Source organism: Trichosurus vulpecula, chromosome 6 (genome assembly GCF_011100635.1).
Source record: "Trichosurus vulpecula isolate mTriVul1 chromosome 6, mTriVul1.pri, whole genome shotgun sequence".
Taxonomy (NCBI): Eukaryota; Metazoa; Chordata; class Mammalia; order Diprotodontia; family Phalangeridae; genus Trichosurus; species Trichosurus vulpecula.
In genome coordinates this window covers 232,616,666-232,636,693 of record NC_050578.1, presented here as the reverse complement: position 1 = coordinate 232,636,693, position 20,028 = coordinate 232,616,666, and the positions used below count along the sequence as shown (strand labels likewise).

The following is a 20,028-nucleotide window of genomic DNA, read 5'->3' as shown; positions in this document are numbered from 1 at the left end:
GACAAATTGTAGAAATAAGGTTCTAATCAGCTCTCAATTAATCATCCAAATGGGAGAACAAGGCATTGTGAGAAAGGTGGCCAGATGCTGGGGAGTACCGTTCCTTCATTTCCCCAACATCCCAACCCTTGGTACTCTGAATGCAAACGTGATCGCTACTTCATTCATTCAGCAAACATTTATAGGATAAATTCCTGCTGTGTGTTAGACATTAAAAGGGATATAAAAATAAAGAAGATAGAGGTTGGGACTGGACCTCTGATTTCACAAGTGCAGGAAACTCCCTCTACCAATGCATGCTGGGATCTTGTTTGCATCCTATAGTATTACAGAGTTGCCTAGGGCTGAGATGTTGTGATTTTTCCCAGAGCCATACAGGTGACGTGGGCAGAGATTAGAAACCAAACTAAAGTTTTCTGGCTCCAATGCCAACTGTCTATCCACTATGTCATGCTGCCTCTCACAAACAAAGGGAAAAAAAAAACAGCACAATGACCCTCCCAGCAAAAAGAGATAGTTAACATTTGTGTCATTACAAAAATATTACTATGCCAGCCTTTGGAGCATTATGAAGAGTGGAAAGCATCTTGAATTTGGAGACAAAGGATCTTAATTCAAATCATGCCCTGGCACTTGTTACCAGTGTGACCTTGGACAAGTCACTTAACATTTCTGGGTCTCAGTTTCCCTCATTTGCTAAATGAGGGGACTGTGTCATAGAATCACAGATTTGAAGCTAGAAGGACCTTAGAGTCTACATAGTCCAATACCCTCATGTGACAAGATGAGGAACTCCAGAGAGTTTAAGTGACTCGTTCACCTAGTTTGATGCAGAATTTAAATCCGTGGACTCAAACCTAACTCCAAGGCCACTGCTTTATCCATCATGCTATGCTGACTCTAGAAAATGGCTTGTTGTCATTCACCCATTTCAGGCATGTCTGACTCTCCCTGACCCTATTTGGGCTTTTCTTAACAGAGATACTGGAGTGGTTTGCCATTTCCTTCTCCAGCTCATTTTACACATGAGGAAACTAAGACAAACAGGGTTAAATGACTCGCCCAGAGCCACACAGCTAGTAAGTGTCTGAGGCTGGATTTGAACTCAGGTCTTCCCAACTCCAGGTCTAGCACTCTATCCATTGCGCAGGTGGCTCCAAAGATCCTTTCCAGATATCATCCTATAATACACACACACACACGCATACATGTACACATATACGTGCACACACATGCACACATGTACACATATGTACACACATGTACATGTAAGCTCATGCCCCCAGTCATCTGCTCTGCACACAGACCTAATCTACCCTCAGTTAACAATGATCATATAACACTAGGGTGAAGCTAGGTCAGGAGTAAAGATAATCTAGAAAGCAGTTAAACCCCTCATCGATAATTAACTTTAAGCTACTGCCCCACGGTTATTACCATTCTCCCCTCCCCCAATCTGGCTGAAGAAATCGCTCTTGGTGTGCCACAAGCAATGAACACCCCATATTTTTGGAAAAGTACCTTTTTTCTATGTTTTTCTCTTTCTTCCTAGCTTCACCCCCATATTTTCTTCTTTCTTCCCTTTTGTAAAAGGGAATATTTCAGAATTCATATCTTGTTTCTCACCAAGTTTCATTGCTCTGTGCTCATATCTTTTCTTCCTTTGGCATAAAGATCTGTATTCCTATTTGATATCTTGTGTTTAAAAAAATCACTGAGAATCTGAAGGTGCCAAATTTCAGGGTGAATAGTTTCAGAAAAATGACTGCATTATCATTCTATCAGTCACTAACATCCTTCTGGGATGCCAGGTAATGGCCCTTAACATTCATCTGTAGAATATGGGAAAGGGAGAGTGGTGGGTTGCAAGTCTCCTGAAATCAGATCTTTAAGACGCTCCCTGGTTAGGGAACAATGGAAAATGACTGTGAAATCGTTCTTTTAAAAATCCTTACTTTTTTCTGGTTAACATTTGTTCAGGTTGGCATTTGTTTCACTCCTCATGCTTTAATTCTTAAAGCTTTCTGATGAGATGCTTGCAAGATGAACAACAGGAAATTAAACATGTAGCAAAGGAGGATAGGCCACTCTTCAAACACAAGGGACAGGTCTCAGAGCAGTAACTAGATTTGAATATGTCACAGGGAAAAATCACTTCCACACCCTCCAGATGTTAACTCCGTAAATCTTGAACAGAGAATCTAACATGGCCTTCTCGGCCCAGGAACAAAGACTTAGGGAGTCATACAATACACAATTTAAGAGCAGGCCTTGCTCCAATCTCGAAACAAGTAAACAAAAGAGAAACCACACACTGAAATCTTTCTCTGCAGAGTTACCGGTTATTACCAGCTACTCTCAGTCAAAGGCCTTGATAATTCCAAATTCCTTTGGCTCTGAAACCAGCTGTCTAAGGACTATCTTGAGGCATTTTTCCCCCTTGGGAGTGGTATGCATCTCAGGGAAGTTAAGTGTCTATGAAAGAGGAAAACTAGAAGAAATCTGCAACGTTTTAATGGATGGTTTGTGCTAAGGACATCAACTTGCTGGGAATATTTAAATTCTCTAATTTCCCTGATTGGGAGGTGACCATGCTAGGACAGTATCCCAGAGTATACAATGTACAGTAAAGATTTAAAGAAAAATACACACATACATAGCACTTACACACAAATACTGCTCAAAATGAAAACACATGCAGTGACAAGCAACCCTGGAGGCTATACCCAATACCTCTCATTAGGCAGTCACTGTTTACATTTTTGAGAGACTTAATCATATGTAAACCCTCACATGTCCTTTATTCAGCATTATTCTCAAAGAAAATGGGCACTCAGAACAAGGAGTTTTCAATGAAGGGGGTTACCTGTAGAAAATGAAGGCATACTTGGTAGAGTTGGATGAGAAGGAAATAGAAAGACTAAGGAGATCGTGGAAAAAGCAGCCCTACCTCGAGCCCCCTCTGGGAAGCTTTACCTAGCTTAGTATTAGTCATGTGCTTAGTAACAGCCCCCATGACTGTGGTACCAGTTATATGTGTTCAGGAAGTAAGAGCTGATTATTAGCACAAGGGGCTTTGAAATCGTAGGACAGGATGTGTGTGGAAACACATGCCCGTAAACCCTGTTGCTGGAGTATTTGAAGCTGGTGGATCACCTGTGCTCAAGAGTTCTGAGCTGCAGCAAGGCTAAAGCTGATAAGGTGTCTATACCAAGACTGGCACTAATATGGCGAATTCCACGGGAGTAGGGAGCCGCCAGGCTGCCCATGGAAGGGACAACTGGGCCCAGGTCAGAATCACAAAGCTTCCATGTCAAACAGTGGTAGGACTGGGCACTTCCATCTTGGGCAACACAGGGAGACACAGTCTCCAAAAAATGGGAGAGGAAAATGAAGAGGAAAGGAGAAAATGGAAAGGGGAGAGAAAAGGAGAGGAGGAAGAAAAGAATCATAGAACAAAGCCAACAATGTTGGCATAACGGTGTGACTAAAACTAGAAACCTACGTAAGTCAAGAGATTGGAGTTTTGGTCCTAACCTAGTCAATGACTATGTGGTATATACTTCAGCTTCCTACAATAATATCTTGAAAAGAACAAGGATATAGAGTTAGAGTTGTTGTGATTGCCCAGGTATGTCTGATTCTTCATGACCCCATTTGGGGTTTTCTTGGCAGAGATACTGGAGTGGTTTGCCATTTCCTTCTCCAGCTCATTTTACAGATGAGGAAACTGAGGCAAATAGGGTTAAGTGACTTGCCCAGGGTCACACAGCTAGGAAGTGTTTGAGGCCAGATTTGAACTCAGGAAGATGAGTCTTCCTGATTCCAGGCCCAGTGCTCTATCCACTGTGCCACCTAGCACCTGCCTCAGAGGCAGAGAACAAGGTTCAAATGCCAGCTCTGATACTTATTAATTATGTGGCCTTAGGGAGACCACTTTCCAATTTTACAGACCTCAATTTTCTTATCCGTAAAAATTAGGGGTTGGAAAGAGCCCCAGTGGTCCTTTCTAGTTTTAAATCTATGATTTCATGAACATTTAAAAATAATTTATTTTATTTTTAATTTATGGAATAAAACAAGTATTTCCATAATCTACTGTAATAAAAAAATACTTTAAAGGTAAAATGAGGTAAAATTTAGTGAAAGTATTCCCTTCAGAAAGCACTTCAGAAACAAATATGATGTAGTATCCTACCAGAGTCACAAAACGTTAAAGGTAAAAGACAGAATATCTGACTCAAACTCCTTGTTTCAGAAAAGAGGAAAAATAAATCACTTGCCTTAAGCGAAACAGATGTAACATCAGAGCTCAGACCAGAATTTAGGGTGACCTAACTCAGATTAGTAACCCTAATTAAACTTCTACTCTTGTATTCTCTCCACAGCTGTCATCATGTCAAGATATTTGAACCTGACTTCTTTTCCTTGAGCCCCAGTTAAGAGTTAGCAAGGCCTCCAAGAGGCCAGAAGCCCCCTTAGCAGTGGTGGGCCCTTTGGGCCTGGTCCACTAACACACCCCCCCACCCCAGTCATTCTGTTCCCTTCCTCCAGGTCTGCTGCTCTTTTCCCAGAGGGCAGCTTGGGACTGGTTCCCCATTCCCCATGGGGACAACTTACCTGCACATCTAAGTTTTTTCTCGAGGAGGCTGGAGTGTTGGCATAGGAGCTGATGGAGGAGCTGGTGTTGATATCATCAGTGCTGAGATTGTCTATGGTGTCGCTGATCCCACTGCTGACAGAGCTGCTGTCATCCCAGCTGCAGAAACCAACAAATCAGAACATTGGAGCCTTCTGCCACTCGAGCCATGGAGGAGCAAGCACAGACTAAAAGCACCACCCCTGAATCCTCCCAATGTAATAAAACCGCAGAAATAAAGCTAGTTTTCATTTGTTGTGACTCATCTGCAGGGTAACAACTCTCTGTCTGCTGGCAGGAGAGCTAACATTTCAGTGATTTATTCTGAACATTTTAATATCTGGAATAATGAATATATAATAAACGCCATTCTTATGATTGGAGACAGGTATAGGGCAATCCCTGGGGAGGAAAATTCCCTCTACCAATTCAGGTACCCATCTTCTTTGCATTGTACAATATTAGAATTCACTGTGACAATTCCAAATCCTAGGCAAGTCAACCGCTGTTTGCCTCAGTTTCCTCAACTGTAATATTATCACCTACCCTGCAGGGTTGTTGAGATGCGATCTTTGGAGTTTTTTTTTTAAGAAAAGCCTGGTATAGTGCCTGGCACATAGTAGGCACCATATAAATGCTTATTCTCTTCCCTTTATCCACTATTATATAATGCTTCTGTTAAGATTGTGGTCAACAAAATTGTTATATGCAATCGTTTGATTATAATCAACAAATTAAGCATACCATATAATTATACATTTGAATAAGTGGATTTCAACATGTAAAATATCTATAATAGCTGAGTTACTTACTGAACCCCTCTAATTTTTTTTCTTCATTTCTATATATGTGTACATATATTTTCATCTAATAGAGTCAAAGTATAAGCTATGTTTCCTTATTTTCTGCTTTATTTTATATCATTCCTATGCAGATTATTCCTGATTTTTTATATACTGGTAGCCATATAGCACAGTGGACCCGAACCCAGGAAACCTGAGTGCAAATTTGGCCTCGAATATTTACTAGCTATGTGAACCTGGGTAACTCACTTAATCCCCCACCCCCTTTCAGGTTTAGTTTTCCCATCTGCAAAGTGGGAATGATAATAACACCTACCTTACAGGGTTGTTGTGAGGATCAAATGAGAGAATATTTGTAAAGCTCTTTGCAAAGCTCAGGGAATTATGTAAAATACCAGCTGTTTATTATTCTTATTTCTCAGATTTATCCATCTTGATTGCATTATAGTATTCCATTGCATTGATCTGTTGATACTGTCATTCCCCAACCATTGTACAATGGCTAACTTTTTTAGTATGAGTTACAGGCTACAAGCATTAGATGCCCAACTTCCCCCATAAGCCTTTATGTTTTGTAGCAAATTGAGGTTGCTTGGTTCATAGGTGCTTTTCTATAGGCCAGAGTGCTAGACTTGAAATAAGAAATCCATCTCTGATGTTTATCAGTTGTGTGACCCTGGCAAACCATTTACCTCTCTGAGCATCTATTTTCTCAGCTGTAAAATCAGAAAAATATTGGCACCTTTCTTGCCTAGTTATTGCAAAGATCAAATAAGATGATGTATATAAAGCATTTTTCAAATCTGAAAGTATTATATAACTATGGACCATACATATTCCCATCACCAATTCTATAGGTCAAAAGGACCTTACTTAAACCTATCATTACCACCCAGGTTTACTTGGATAATAGATTCAGCAGGCAGAGATTATTCCTGGAAAGTGGTTGAGAGAGAAAGAAAAGAAAAAAGAAAGCAAAGTATGCATGGAGGACTCTGGTGGGGGAAAAGCAGATATTAGATGAAATCTCAGGTTTCACTGCCACAGCAAAATGGAGAAAGTGTCAACTTGTTGGAAAACTATAGCCAGGTAACAACTGAGCAGCTTCCTTGGTAGCTACAACTCCTATCCACGATGCTATTCTGTACAGCTTCTACAACAGGTTGGAAACAGGGTCACTCAGCATCCAAGAATAACCAGGCAGTCATAGTCCCTAAAGCAACTGAGAATGCCAGTATTGTTCAACTAGCCAGTATACTTCCTGACTCTCCCATGCCCAGCTATGCCAATCAGGTAAGGAGACAAATGCTCATTATTTAAAGTTTCTTTCCATGACAATCTCCTTCAACATTCATCCTTTTTTCTTCCAAAATCCATTTAATCAAGTTGAAAACCCAGGGAAAGTCTGCAAAGTAACATGGTGGAGTAGAAAGAGATCTAGTCTTAGGATCTGAGTTTGAATGTGACCTCTGACATGTCCTTACTTGGTGCTACGGGCAAGAGTTTTTTGGTTTGTTTAATTACTCTGAGACTCAGTTTCATTATCCGGAAAACAGGGATAATACTCGCAATCATCTTACAGGATGATTGTGGAGACAGTGCTTTTGCAAACCTTAAGCTCACTAAGTAAAGGCGAGTTATTATTAAATACTTGACAAGCAGAAAAAAAAGTAGGGGTCTTAAAGCTTAAAGCCACATGGCCTTAGGAAATACCTTATTTAACATGTACCTACTAGAAAGGTGACTCAAGAAGGTACATTGGATCCATAAACATAATGACCTTGAGTCATGTTTTTCCACTTCCCGAAATGACAGAATCCCTATCATTGTATCACTGGAGAGTCAGGAGATCCGGGGGAAAAAATGCTATCATACATCTCCCCTGCGAGGGAGATAGTCTATTATTATTTCAATTTGACAGATCAAGAAACTGAGGCTAGAGCTGGTGAAGTCACTTGCCAAAGGTCACATGACTGGAAGTACAGAAGTTACATTAGAACTCAGGTCTCTTGACTCCAAGTCCAACGTTCTTTGATTAATAGGGAGATCCATGGTTATAACTGCTATAAAAGTTAAGGACTTAAGGTCTCTTTGAAGAAAAAGAATGCTTATATAACTTGGGGGGCAGTATATGGTGGAGATATTGTTAGTGTTCTAGCAACAAATTTTTTGCTCTGGAATCCTGTTAATTTGTTTTGGACTCATGACCTGACTTCTATGTGATCTTCAGCAACTTACTTCCCTTTCACCAGACCTCTGTCTCCTAATCTGGAAAATAACAGGGTGGACTACATGACCCTCAAGGCCTCATCAGCTTTAAATTCCATAAACCTTCCTACTGATCATCCTACTTCAACAGAGTGTTCTGTGCACCCACGGCTGACGAGCACACTCTATTCTTCCCACGTTGGTGTTGAGTACATCATGCCCTCCTGCTTTGGTGATCGCATGTAGCCTTTGGGAACTCAAACCAGAACCTTTGTAGAATGGACTGGAGATGAAGCAGAGAGAGCAGTAAGGAAGATGTTGTGGTAGTACAGGTGAGAGCTAATGGGGGTCTGAAATAGGGAATGGAAAGCATATGGAAAATCTGAAAGATGTCAGAAGTGACGAGATGTTGCAACTGATTGAATGTGTCCGGTAAACAGAGGAATCAGAGATGACTCAGATTTCTAGTCTGGGTTACTGGAAAGGGGTGATGTCATCAATCGAAATAATGAAGGAGAGACAGGTTTTGGTGGAAAAGTGAGTCCAGTTTTAGACATGTTAATTTTGATGCTCCTGCTGACGCAGACAAGGTTCATTCGTTCAACACGTAGCTATCAGATGTCTGCTGTGTTCAAGGTCCCATGCTAGATACTGTAGGAGAATGCGTCTAATAACTAGTGACTAAAAATCTGCTTGGATATGGAGTGTTTCCTTAATATTATAGGAATTGCAACTCATCCCTGACTCAATTCAGAAACAGAAAGACATCTAGCCAGAAATACACCTGAGAAGAAACAAAGGCAAAGTGTCCATGCCATCCAGTGACTGATTGCACAGTTGTGGACAGTCAGCCCTGGTCATGGGACTAGGTCTGGCAACTTTTGGTTAAGTATTATGTTCTATAGACAGTATTTCATTGAGGGGAGGAGAGCAAACAGAGGAAATGAAAGGGAAATTAGAAAGAGTGAAACATGAATATTTCCATATAAAATCATGAAATAACTAGGCATAGAAGAAAAGATACAAAACTTAGGACCAAGGAGTATGTTTCTTTGGCCTCATGTGCCATCCTTATCAATGACCCAATGGAGAGAATCTTAACGTGTTTGTGTGTCATGTACTCCTTGGGCAGTCTGGGGAAGCTTATGGACTTCTGAAAATAACATTTTCAAACAAAGAAAATAAAATACATGGGGTTACAAAGGAAACCAATAATATTAAAATACAGTTACCATAATTTAACATAAAGGCGGATGGACCCCTGGCTAAGAACTTCTAATCTAAAGTAAGAATAAAGAGGTAGATGAAATATATAGTAGAGACATAATTAGCAGCAAACATTAACATGGAAAATAATAAAGTGTACAAACATCAAGAGATTTCAAGCGGTTAATAAAATGAGATAAACCAAAAAGAATAAGGATTCTACCCTCTTTCTCTCTGAAAGCCTATCAATAAAATGCAAGCATCCACTAGGCAAAAGGGAAGGGAAAGGAGAAATAACATGAAAACACAAACGGCTGTTGGGTAGAGTGAACTTAAATAAGTAATGCCAAAAGAGATAAAGAGGTAAGAAAGCCTTCAGATCAACTAGAATTTACAATGGGAAAGTGGTTTAAAAGGTTAATGGTATTTTAGGAAATCAAAAGAGGTAATATGTCACAGAATAGCAAGCTAGAATCAGAGGAAATCAGACCTAGAAAGGCCCTTGGAAATCCTTAATTCAAAGCTCCCGTTTTAGGAATGAGGGAACTGAGATTCAGAAAAAAGGTGATTAGTCCAAGATAACAGTCAGAGAATTGGAAGAGATCATGCTCCTTTCCTCATCCTTATCCCAGGACCAATGGTCCTTCCAGAAAGATGATTTTTATTAGTCCACACTGTTTTCTATATGTGGGCCCTATAGTTTACCATCTCTAGACTTTTGTGCATACGGTGCAATCCATCAAGGCCGCTCTTTCTCCTCCACCCATCTTTAAAATTCTCTCTCTCCATGAATTTAAGGCCCAGCTAAATGTCAGAGTCTCCATGAAGCCTTTTCCTAAAGTCCTCCCACCTAAAATATTCTCTTTTGGGGGGCACTCATTGAGCACGTTCTATTTCTCTGACGATAGTTATTGCGTTCTGCCTTCCATTAGAGTCATCTGGGTACATGTCAGGAAACTAGTCTGTTCATCTTTGCCATTCCTATAGCTCTGGTTAAATGCTCTTAAACACAATAAATATAGACTATGCATTTTGCCTAGAATGTAAGCTCCCTAAGGGTAGATACTATTACTTTCAGACTTTCCATTTCTAGCACCCAGAACAGTCCCCTATCCATAGCAAGTGTTTAATAATTATTTGTTAGATTGAAACTGAACTAAATGAATGGACCTAGAATCCTAGAGTCAGAAATAGGCACCTTAGTAATAAGCAGTTAACAAAATTGAAGGACTACAGAGGGGGGAAATTGGAAATAATTTTAAGGGAGATGTTTCTAAGTGGACATTGAAAGGTATAAAAATACTCTGAAAATCTTCAAGACACAAAGAAGACAGGAGAATCAGGGAATAGTAGACATGATAACTTGTAGTATCATGAAGCTTACAGATTGGGTACATTCTTGAAAGGAGGCACATTCATTGCTTAGGAGATCAAGGCAAATGAATTAGACATCAGCATGTCCCACCTGACTATGAGCTTTTAGCGCAAGGTCTGTGTTTTACTCCGTTCTGTATCCCTCATGGTGTCTAGCACAGAGTGAACACAGATATTTCTTGACCATGCTCCATAAATCACCTCCAGGATCAACTGTAAGATTCCGTTTAGCCTTCAAAGACCTTTATAACCTGCCCCACTACCTTTCAGTCTTCTTATATCTTACCCCTCCACCACATACTCTACAATCCAATGACAGTGGCCTCCTGGTTGTTCCTCAGACAAGACCCTCCATCTCTCAGATCTGGCCATTTTCTCTGGCTGTCCCCCAGGCCTGGAAAGCTCTCCTTCCTCATCTCTGCCTTCTGACTTCTCTGGCAGCCTTCAAGTCCCAACTAAAATCTCATCTCACTCTCCCCTAATTCTAATGACTTCCCTCTGTTGATTATTTCAAACTTATGTTATAAACGGCTTGTTTGTACACAATTGTTTGCATGCTGTCTACCCCATTAGATTGTGATCTCCTTGAGAAGAGGACTTTTCATATCTCCAGCACTTGACCCAGGGCCTGGAGGCACGTTGGAGATGCTTAATAAATGTTTATTCACTGACTGACTGATCACATGTAAATCTGTAGGTGACACATTTGGATCCTTCATCCTTAGCTCCTTCTGAGCTGGCTCACCTTAACTCTACTTCCCAGAAATACTTCATTTCAACAACGAAGTATGATGTTGAAAATTCATCACTAAAATGAACAGCAACATCTTTGGCATCTCTGGAAGGAATCAAAAGATATTATCATTGGGAAGACTAATGATATTGAATTGGACTGAACTGAAATAGTATTTGGGATGCAAAAGGTGGAGGAAAATACTCATCTGTTCTTGAAGGAGTTAAAAAAGGTCTTTTGGATGTTGGAATTTTTATCATTTGTACATAAAAATCCTGAACTGGACCAGAGGGAGGCTGGGCTAGATGGTTTATAAGGATTCTCCCAATGCTAAGACACTGTGCTTGTTTTTACTAAGTGTGAGTATGTTAGGTAGCCACCTAGACAAAGGAAAGAGGAAGGACACTGGGTTTACTCCTCTTAATGTTGGCATTTCTGGATCCTGTGCTCATGATAAGATCTCTGAAATTGGGTTGAGGCCCAATGATAATTTCTCATGGCTGATACAACCCTCAGTAAGCACCTCAGGGGAATTCATCCTTTAATTAATCATTCAACAACTCTTCCACAGGATAGAGATTATAGCATATAGATTTTTGGACCATCATTCTTAGCCTTCTACTTCTAAGTAAGTAAGAAAAAAACCCACCTACCATTAAAATAATTCAAATTATTTTAACACCTCAATTAACAAATGCTCTGGGAACAAAATCCTTTTTAATGAGATGATTATGGAGGGGTGGGTGGTAGTGGTGGTGCTGGGGAGTTTACAGCCTTCTTAGCCAGGGTTGGCAGAGGCAGCAGCTAAAGAGGAGGGGGCAAGCAAAGCTTCCAGTGGCCCAGCCTAGCAGAAGACCACACCCTAAAAATGCTTAGATGGTTAGATCACATAGGAGTGGCTTCTGGATTATACAGAGGCCAAAAGTCAGCCAGTCATAGTCTGCTTTGCTTGGAGGGGATGCTGAGAAGGAAGTTCCCCATTGAGATACTTAGGGAAATCTATGTCTTGGAACACTATTCCAGATAGTCAGCAATACAGTGCTGGACCTAAAATCATGAAGATCTGAGTTCAAATATATTTGATCAGAATAACCCTGGGCAAGCTGCTTAATCTCTGCTGACTCAGTTTCCTCATCTGTAAAATGGGAATAATCGTAGCACCTATCTCCCAGGGTTGTTGTGAGGATAAAATATGATAATATTCATAAAATGTTCTTCAAACCTTTACTTCTACCTCTTTGAAATGAAATTCCTTACAAGAACTATGGTATTAGAAATTACTATATCCATTATTAGAAGTACAGTGATTTGGAGTAATTAGTCAAAATGTAAATCTTAGTGAAAATTCTTGACATAAAATGTTTAAAGTAATATAGTTCTGTCACTTTTAACTACTGGTGGTAGCAAAAGATGTTTATTAAATCTTGTCTTATAGAGATTGTGGGGGATTTTCATTAATTATAGAGAAGCAGATATTAAAAGAGAACAAAGAGCTCTCACTCAGCTCATATCTGAATAGGCATCTTCCCAACAATACCTCCAACATGTAGGTCATTCCTTTATCTAGTTTCTCTGATAAAGATCTCATTTCTAATATACATAGAGAACTGGCTCATATTTATAAGAATAATATCTAGTACCCAAATGAAAAATTATCTAATGATATAGACAGTTTTCAATAAAAGAAACCCAGAGTAGCTATAGTCATATAAAAAAATGTTCCAGATCACTAATAATTAGACAAATGCAAATTAAAACCATTTTGAAGTTCCATCCCACCCATAAGACTGGTAAATATCACACATGAAAGAAAATGACAAGTCTTGAAGGAGCTATGGGAAAACAGGGACACGGTTGTACTGTTGAGGAATCTGTGAATGGGTAGGCACACTGGAAAGCAATTAGAACTTGTACACAAAAAGTTAACAAACAGTGCATGCTTTTTGATTCAGCTATATCACTACTAGGCCTATATCCAAAACAGATCAAAAAAAGAGGAAAAGGTACAAAAATATTTATACCAACTCTTTTTGAGGCAGCAAGAAACTAGAAACTGAGATGAACAACGACTGGGAAATGGCTGGGCAAATTGTGAGATATGAATGGGATGGGAAAACGTTGTGTTGTAACAAATGAAGAAATACATGATTTCAAAGAGAGATAGGAAGACTTGCACGAACTGAAAGAAGTGAATGAGGTAGAGAAACAAGAATAATTTATATCACAAAATCAATATAAAGATGAACAATTTTGAAGACTTTCAGAAATTAATGAAGAATGAAATGAACATAATCAGGAGAATAACTTATACAACAACATCGTAAAGACAAAACAACTCTGAAAGCTATGAGAACTCTGATCAACACACCGATAATCCATGATTCCATAGGACCTATGATAAAGCATGCTATCCACTGCCTGACAGAGAGGTAATGGACTCAAGACACAGAATGAGACATATATTCTTTAAACACAACCAATGAGGGGATTTGTTTTGTTTGCTTATGCAAATTAGTTACAAAGAATTTGGTTTTCTTTTTCTTTTTTCCTCAATGGGTTTGGCATAGGAGGGAGAAAAAAAAAGATTTGTTAATTTTTTTTAAAAAAACACGTTTTAATTTAAAAAATACAATCGTGATGAAAAAAGAAAACCTGACAAAAGAAATTTTAGCTTAGGTAATGTAACTTTATTTTAACTTATGTAACTTAATTTTAGCCTACGTAATGTAACTTTAAGAGGGGATAGAATCTTGAGGAGTTATAGCTTAATTGTAATTCTGGAGAGTTCATTGTCATGGCTATAGAGAGATAAATGAGGCACAAAGAGAAAGGACTAAGAGGACTTCTTTCTTGAGAGAGTCAAGTGTCTAGGAGAATCTGAAGAAAAGTTCATTTAACTCTTGCCCTGCAGAGATGAAATATTCTGGAGGAGATAACCTGAAGAAAATTATTTCTTGTGAAATTCTGATTACCATCCTGAAAAAAACCATGTTTGCAGAGGTACATGGAGGAGTCAGTAATTGCAATTTATGGTTAAAGGATACTCTTGCTGGGATCTTTCTTATCTGTGTTACAGTGTTGAAATAGTTGACTTGTCTTTGTATTATTCGTGGAAGTTAATAAATTGCATAGTCAGTAAAAACTGAAGTTTGTCTAAACCTATGAGATGGAGGTTTGATACTGAAAGAGGGAAGGAAATTTACAGGAAAACTGTAAAAACTGTAAGTGGGGGCTTAGAGCTAATTAATTAATTGATACCATTGCAAGTATCTATTAATTTATGTGGAAATATCAGAATATATCCCTCAATTTTCTAGCATTTTAATAAGGAAATAAGCCAAAGGCAGTTAGATTAGAGAGAGATGAGGGTTGGTGTGGCCGTCGAATAGGGGTAGGGCATACACAAAGCTGACCCTGAACCCTGCCTGCTATACTGAAACTGAACTAAAATCTGTTCTTCTGTAACTTCCTTCTATCATCAGCTCCTAATTTTGTCTGCTGGGGCCGAGCAACAAAAGTCTAATCCCTCCTGCCACATGTAGACCCTTCTATTATGTGATTGCAACAATACTTTCCCATCATAACTTCTCTTTCCTGGCTAAACAACCCTGGTTTCTTCAATCAGTCCTCATGTGACATGGTTATGAGTTCCCTCACCATTCTGGTTATCCTTCTCTGAGTGTGTTCCAGTTTGTCAATTACCTACTAGAATGCAGTGCTCACAACTAGCCAGAGACCCTGAATCTCATACATGGAAGAAATCTTAGATGTTATCTAGTCTGTATGACATGTATGGTACTTACTATGTGCTGAATACCATACTTTGCAAATATTATCTCATTTGAACAAACCACCCCCCTCCACCCTGTAACATGCAGAAGTGATCATTCTACCTCCAATATTAATAAAGTTCACTATTAGTCAGGAGGTGGCCCATTAGATAAATATAATTAATGCTTAGCATATTGATTTGACTGTATAGCCATGAGTACTTTTGAGGGTATTGGAAAAATTTCTTCTTTTTTTTAAACTATCTTAAACATTCCTTCTTGGTATCTTGTTTACACTACTACTTTGGGTAAATTTCAGTCTGGCCATCAGCCCAATTATTATTGGAGGCTGAATTAATGAGGCCTTACTGCATTTGACTCTGAAAATAGGGCAAATGACTGGCTTCAATGTGTTCCAGCAGGGCTCAGCAGTTTGCTGAATATGTTCCGCTCCAGGCCACTGAAATTCCCTTGGGTACCATTGGCAGGTCTAAGGCACAGGAAAAGGAAAGAAATGGAGAAGAAAAAGAAAAATGGAATGGGAGAAGAGGAGAAAAAAGGAGGGAGCAAGCAGGGTGTCAGAGGGAGCACAGAGAAGAGAAAAGAAGGTGATGTAAAAGGCACATTTATAGTACAGTATCATGAAATGACTAAAAGGACATCCGTCCTTTATCTCTAAGTCAAAAGCTGTGCTCTGAAAGATCATGACAATGTCTCATCTAGCTGGCAGAGTCAATAGAGAATATGACCACTGTCCCTTGCCAACTACTGAGCAGATTGATGCTTGTAGAGTTTACAACAGTTCAGCCTAGAGTACTTTCTTTCCACAAGCCAAGTTATACTCCTTTCTGAAAGCAGTCATTTCATCTCATATATGGGAAAGGGTGTTGAAGTCATTGGATGGAAGGAGGAAGCAGGAAGAATCACATCAGAATCTAATACAGCATCATCCTGAAAAGCCATGAAAGCCTTCTGGGCTCTGGAGTTCCTTCCTGGGCTGTAATCTCCTGCAGAGCCCATGGAAATGCAAAGCCCTTCAGAGAGGAGCTGGGACAAAGATAAATATCCACTCTGCAACTGCAATGGGGTCTCTAGACATCCTTTTTCATTCAACGGAATAAATAATGTTAATACTACTGACTGCCAGAATTCCCCAATTCTTACAGGAATAAAGAACTCAAAATTACAGTACTGAATTTGCCTTATGCTTTTGGCAACTGTTATTTTTCAATGCAAATATGAAGAGATGTAGTTTGAAAAAAAGCAGGGGCATTTTTTTCTTTTGTGTGTCTCCAGAATTGTGCGGGCTATTTAAAATTATTTAATGTTGAAAGTTATTTGTGGAATTTATGACCAGAAATCCTGGGGCCAATCATCAACACTGCCACACAAACTTCACCATGTCTTCTGCACTGTATATACTACCAGAACACACACAACACATAGAACAATACATAATATGGACTATTACAAATTTTTTTCCATGCATAATCATATTTCATCCGTCTATGATTTTTTATCACTCTCAACCTCTTGCAACATGTCTTTTATTGTAAGATTAATTTGGTCTTTAAATCACTCAAACAACATCTATTATGTGCCAGGCACTGAACTAGGCACTCAAGATAAAAAAAGAAAGAGAGAGGGAGGGAGAGACAGACAGAGAGAAAGAGAGAGAGAGAGAGAGAAAGAGAGAGACAGACAGACAGAGACAGAGAGAGAGAGAGAGAGAGACAGAGAGAGAGAGAGAGATAGATTCCCAGTACTCAAGTACTTTACATTCTACTGGACCACAGATTTAGATCTGGAAGGGTACTTACAGATAACTAAACATGGGATTATAGATTTAGGGCTTGGAGGGATCTCAGAAGTCTGGGTCATTATACAGAAGAGGAAATAGGCCCAAGACATGTTAAATACTTTGCCCAAGGTCACATAGTCAGTAAGTGGCAATTATCAACACCATTCTATCACATTTACTGTTTTCCAAAATACTGTAATCTTTGGAAAGCACTGATAGTTTATGGAGACAAAAGGAAATGTTTTTTTTTAATTTGGGACCATTATTAAAGATCTCAGAAAACAGTAAGTTCACATCATGGAACAGAATGTACCTCATACTAAATTAGACAACACTTACGTAAGCTATGATGAGTGGCCATGATGATGCTATCTTGTCTCAAAGGACTGTGACTAAACTTTAGCTAATATACTCTCATAACCACTCTTGAAATACACAGAAATTGAACAACTTCAAAATCCTAATAATGCACTAATCATCCCTACTCCATAAAGGACAATCTAGCTGCAATAAAAAGCCTCTTTTTGGAAGGAGACAGAGAGGATCCTGGGAAACCACTGGTAAGGAAAATCATTAAAGCACAGAATGTTAGAGAATCAGTAGTTAAAAAAATAAATGCTTCTTATTTGAAAGAATTAAAGATCAAATCAATATTCTAAACAAAAGATACTTCAAAAGAGATTGAGAGCCATAAATACGGAGAATCACAGACTTAAGAAATTTGATTATGCATGGAAATATTTGTATAATTGCCCATATTATGTATGGAGCACTGAGCTTAACCATTTCCATTTCATTTTGCAAGTAAAGAACTTGATGTCCAAAGATTTGTCCAAGGTCCCAGGGCAAGTTAGTAGCAGAGACTGGACTCCCCAGTCTAGCAACATTATTTGCAATATACCATGCATGCTTCCTATAAAGACAAGGGTTATTTTGCAGGAAAAATTCTTAACTCTTTTACCACCATTTTTAATGAGGTTCCAATAGGAACCCAAAGACTCCTAGAAAAATGAATAAAGAATTGAGAAAAAATTAAAATTAAATGGTTCTTTTCAAAAGGACACACCAAAAAGATCAGATTTCATTGTCTTTTAGGAGATACTGACATCATTGTGTCAGGAATCCAAATGCCACAGATCCCTTCTCAAATGGCTTAAACCAAAAATGTTAAGATATGCCTGCCTATAAAATATGAAGGTGAGATCATCGCTAATTTTTTTCAGCTCCCAACACTTCCCACTCTACCAAATGTCTCCGAAGAGCAAGTTTGTCAAAGAATCAGCCCACTGTTCCTTATGATCAGGACCCCTGAGAAAGGATCCTAGATTTTGATATCACATTACTCTCTGTGGTTAGTTACTGTTATGGAGCCAAGCACCAAGAAGAAACCTCTAACAGACATGAATTCAAGAGGTGTGATATTTATGGCCATCCACAAAACAAATATGGGCAGGAGGAGACAACCCTCAAGCTGAGAAGAAAGAACATGGACATTTTCCCACTAGAATGTCCACATACAGGAACAGAGGGACCCAGTTTTCAAGGAGTTATTCAGGGTAGCATGTATTCATCAGTATGATGAATCTGGATCTTCTCTGCATTCTCCAGGAGAGGCCTTGTTAGACTACACATAAGATAATGTTATTTACTCAAGGAAAGACATTTTAAATGATGGACAGAAGCAATGAAGTGCACATATCAGTGATCTCTCTTGCCTGACTCTCACTCATTCCCTAATACATCACTAACATTTAGCAGAAACAAAGAATTATAATATGTTTCTCAGGGGAGATTAGGGGGAGGGTGGGTGATGGTTTGTACCAAACAATCCTGCCAAGTCCCTTATACAGGTCAGATGTTTGCAGAGCGTCTCTCCAGCCCACAAGGATCCAAATGATCTTTTCACTTATCTGCCACCTAGAGCAGTGTTCATAAGCTCTACTCCAGGCTTATTCCAGGTGACTAATCTCACACTACTGAGCAAAAGAGGGTGGTGTCAGAATACAGGCCTTACCTGCTCCCATTTCCAGCTCTCAAAGAAGCAGCAGCAGCCCTATTTATATCCTCAGAGTGCCCCAGCCAGACAACTGTATTAAGTTGCAAAACTCCTGACTGGTGGGGGACTGGTTTCTGGCTATTGTTCTGACCAATTATTCCGGGGGAAACTCTAGTGCCTTCAGGGCCTCGGGAGACATCAAGGTGGAAGAGTGAGCATCCCCAAATGCAGAGGTCCCCAGGAAGGGAAAGGAGGCACCTACAGGACAGGAAGGTTAACTCTTTGTTCTACAATGCAGGTTTACCTTTTCTATACAGTTCAGAAACTGGTGGGGCAAGGGCCCTCAGTCCCTGCTCCTACTGGCCCTTCCAAGAGACCTGTTTAATGGTAACAACTCTTTTTAAAGACTGTCTGTGCCAAAGAACATACTAATATGCAATCATCCCTTAGGAACAGGAAGAACCCATCAGGAAAGCACAGAACCAAGCAAATGCTGTTCTGAGAGTCCTCCTCTTCCTACATGTGACAGAACAGAACCAAGGCTGCAGAATTCCTGATACCAAAGAAGACAAGCTCCATTTAAAGTTTACAAGTAAATCCCACCTAAAGTCACCTGCTATTGGAGGGTAGAATATAGAAAAATTTCTGGGACTGCTCCAAGCATGGATGTAGAAATGAGTCCAAATTTGGGGTCCAGAAAAAGTGTGAGAATGGAGTTTTACTAAAAAGCAAATATGTCAAATCCTTCTCATCTATCAGTGTGCAAACATGCCAGCAGCATCCAAGGAAACTCCAGGGGGACAACAGGGGCTAGATATGGCTTACAAGTATTGTAGAAAGGAATTAGGCTTTCTACAGGCAAAAAGGATTAAAATGAGAAATGTTCTCTCTCTGTCTCTCTCATCCTTGTCTGTTTTTCTCTCTGTCTTTCCATCTCTCCTTTCTCTCTCTCCTTTGTCTCTGTATGACTGTCTCTCCCATGTCTTTGGTTTTTTTCTGTCTCTTCTTTGTCTATTTTTCCTTTCTCCCTCTTTCTCTCCCTCTCTTTTGTCTTTTGTCTATTTTCCCCTCTTCCTCTCCCTTTCTCTCCCTCTTTCTTGTCTATTCCCCCCTGCTTTTCTCTTCCTCTCTGCCTCTTCCTTGTCAATTTCCCCCCTCCCTCTCTCTTTCTCTCCCTCTCTCTGTCTCTTTCTTATCTATTTTCCTCCCTTCTCCCCCTCCCTCTCTTTTTTCTCTCCCTCTCTCTGTCTCTTGTCTATTTTCCCCTCCTCCCTCTCCCTTATTCTATCTCTTGTCTATTTCCCCCCCTCTCCCTCTCTTTTTCTCTCCCTCTCTCTTTCTCTTCCTTGTCTATTTCCCCCCCTCTCCTTTTTCTCTCCCTCTCCCTCCCTCTGTCTCTATTCTTGCAGTCACCACAGTGTGAAAGAGTTTCTCCATACTGACTGTGCCAGGTGCAAGGACAATACATTCAGGATTTGGAGGGAGTAGAGAGAGAGAG

The 20,028-nt window shown here is 39.6% G+C and overlaps 1 protein-coding gene across 1 annotated transcript in view; it reads right to left on the bottom strand.

Annotated features, from left to right (window-relative positions):
* NAV2 (neuron navigator 2) overlaps positions 1-20,028 on the bottom strand; it is a 101,232-nt gene that overhangs the window by 77,508 nt on the left and 3,696 nt on the right. The window contains exon 2 of the mRNA XM_036763321.1: positions 4,621-4,759. Within this exon, the coding sequence (XP_036619216.1) occupies positions 4,621-4,759 (139 nt within the window). The remainder of the gene's footprint in view (positions 1-4,620; positions 4,760-20,028) is intronic.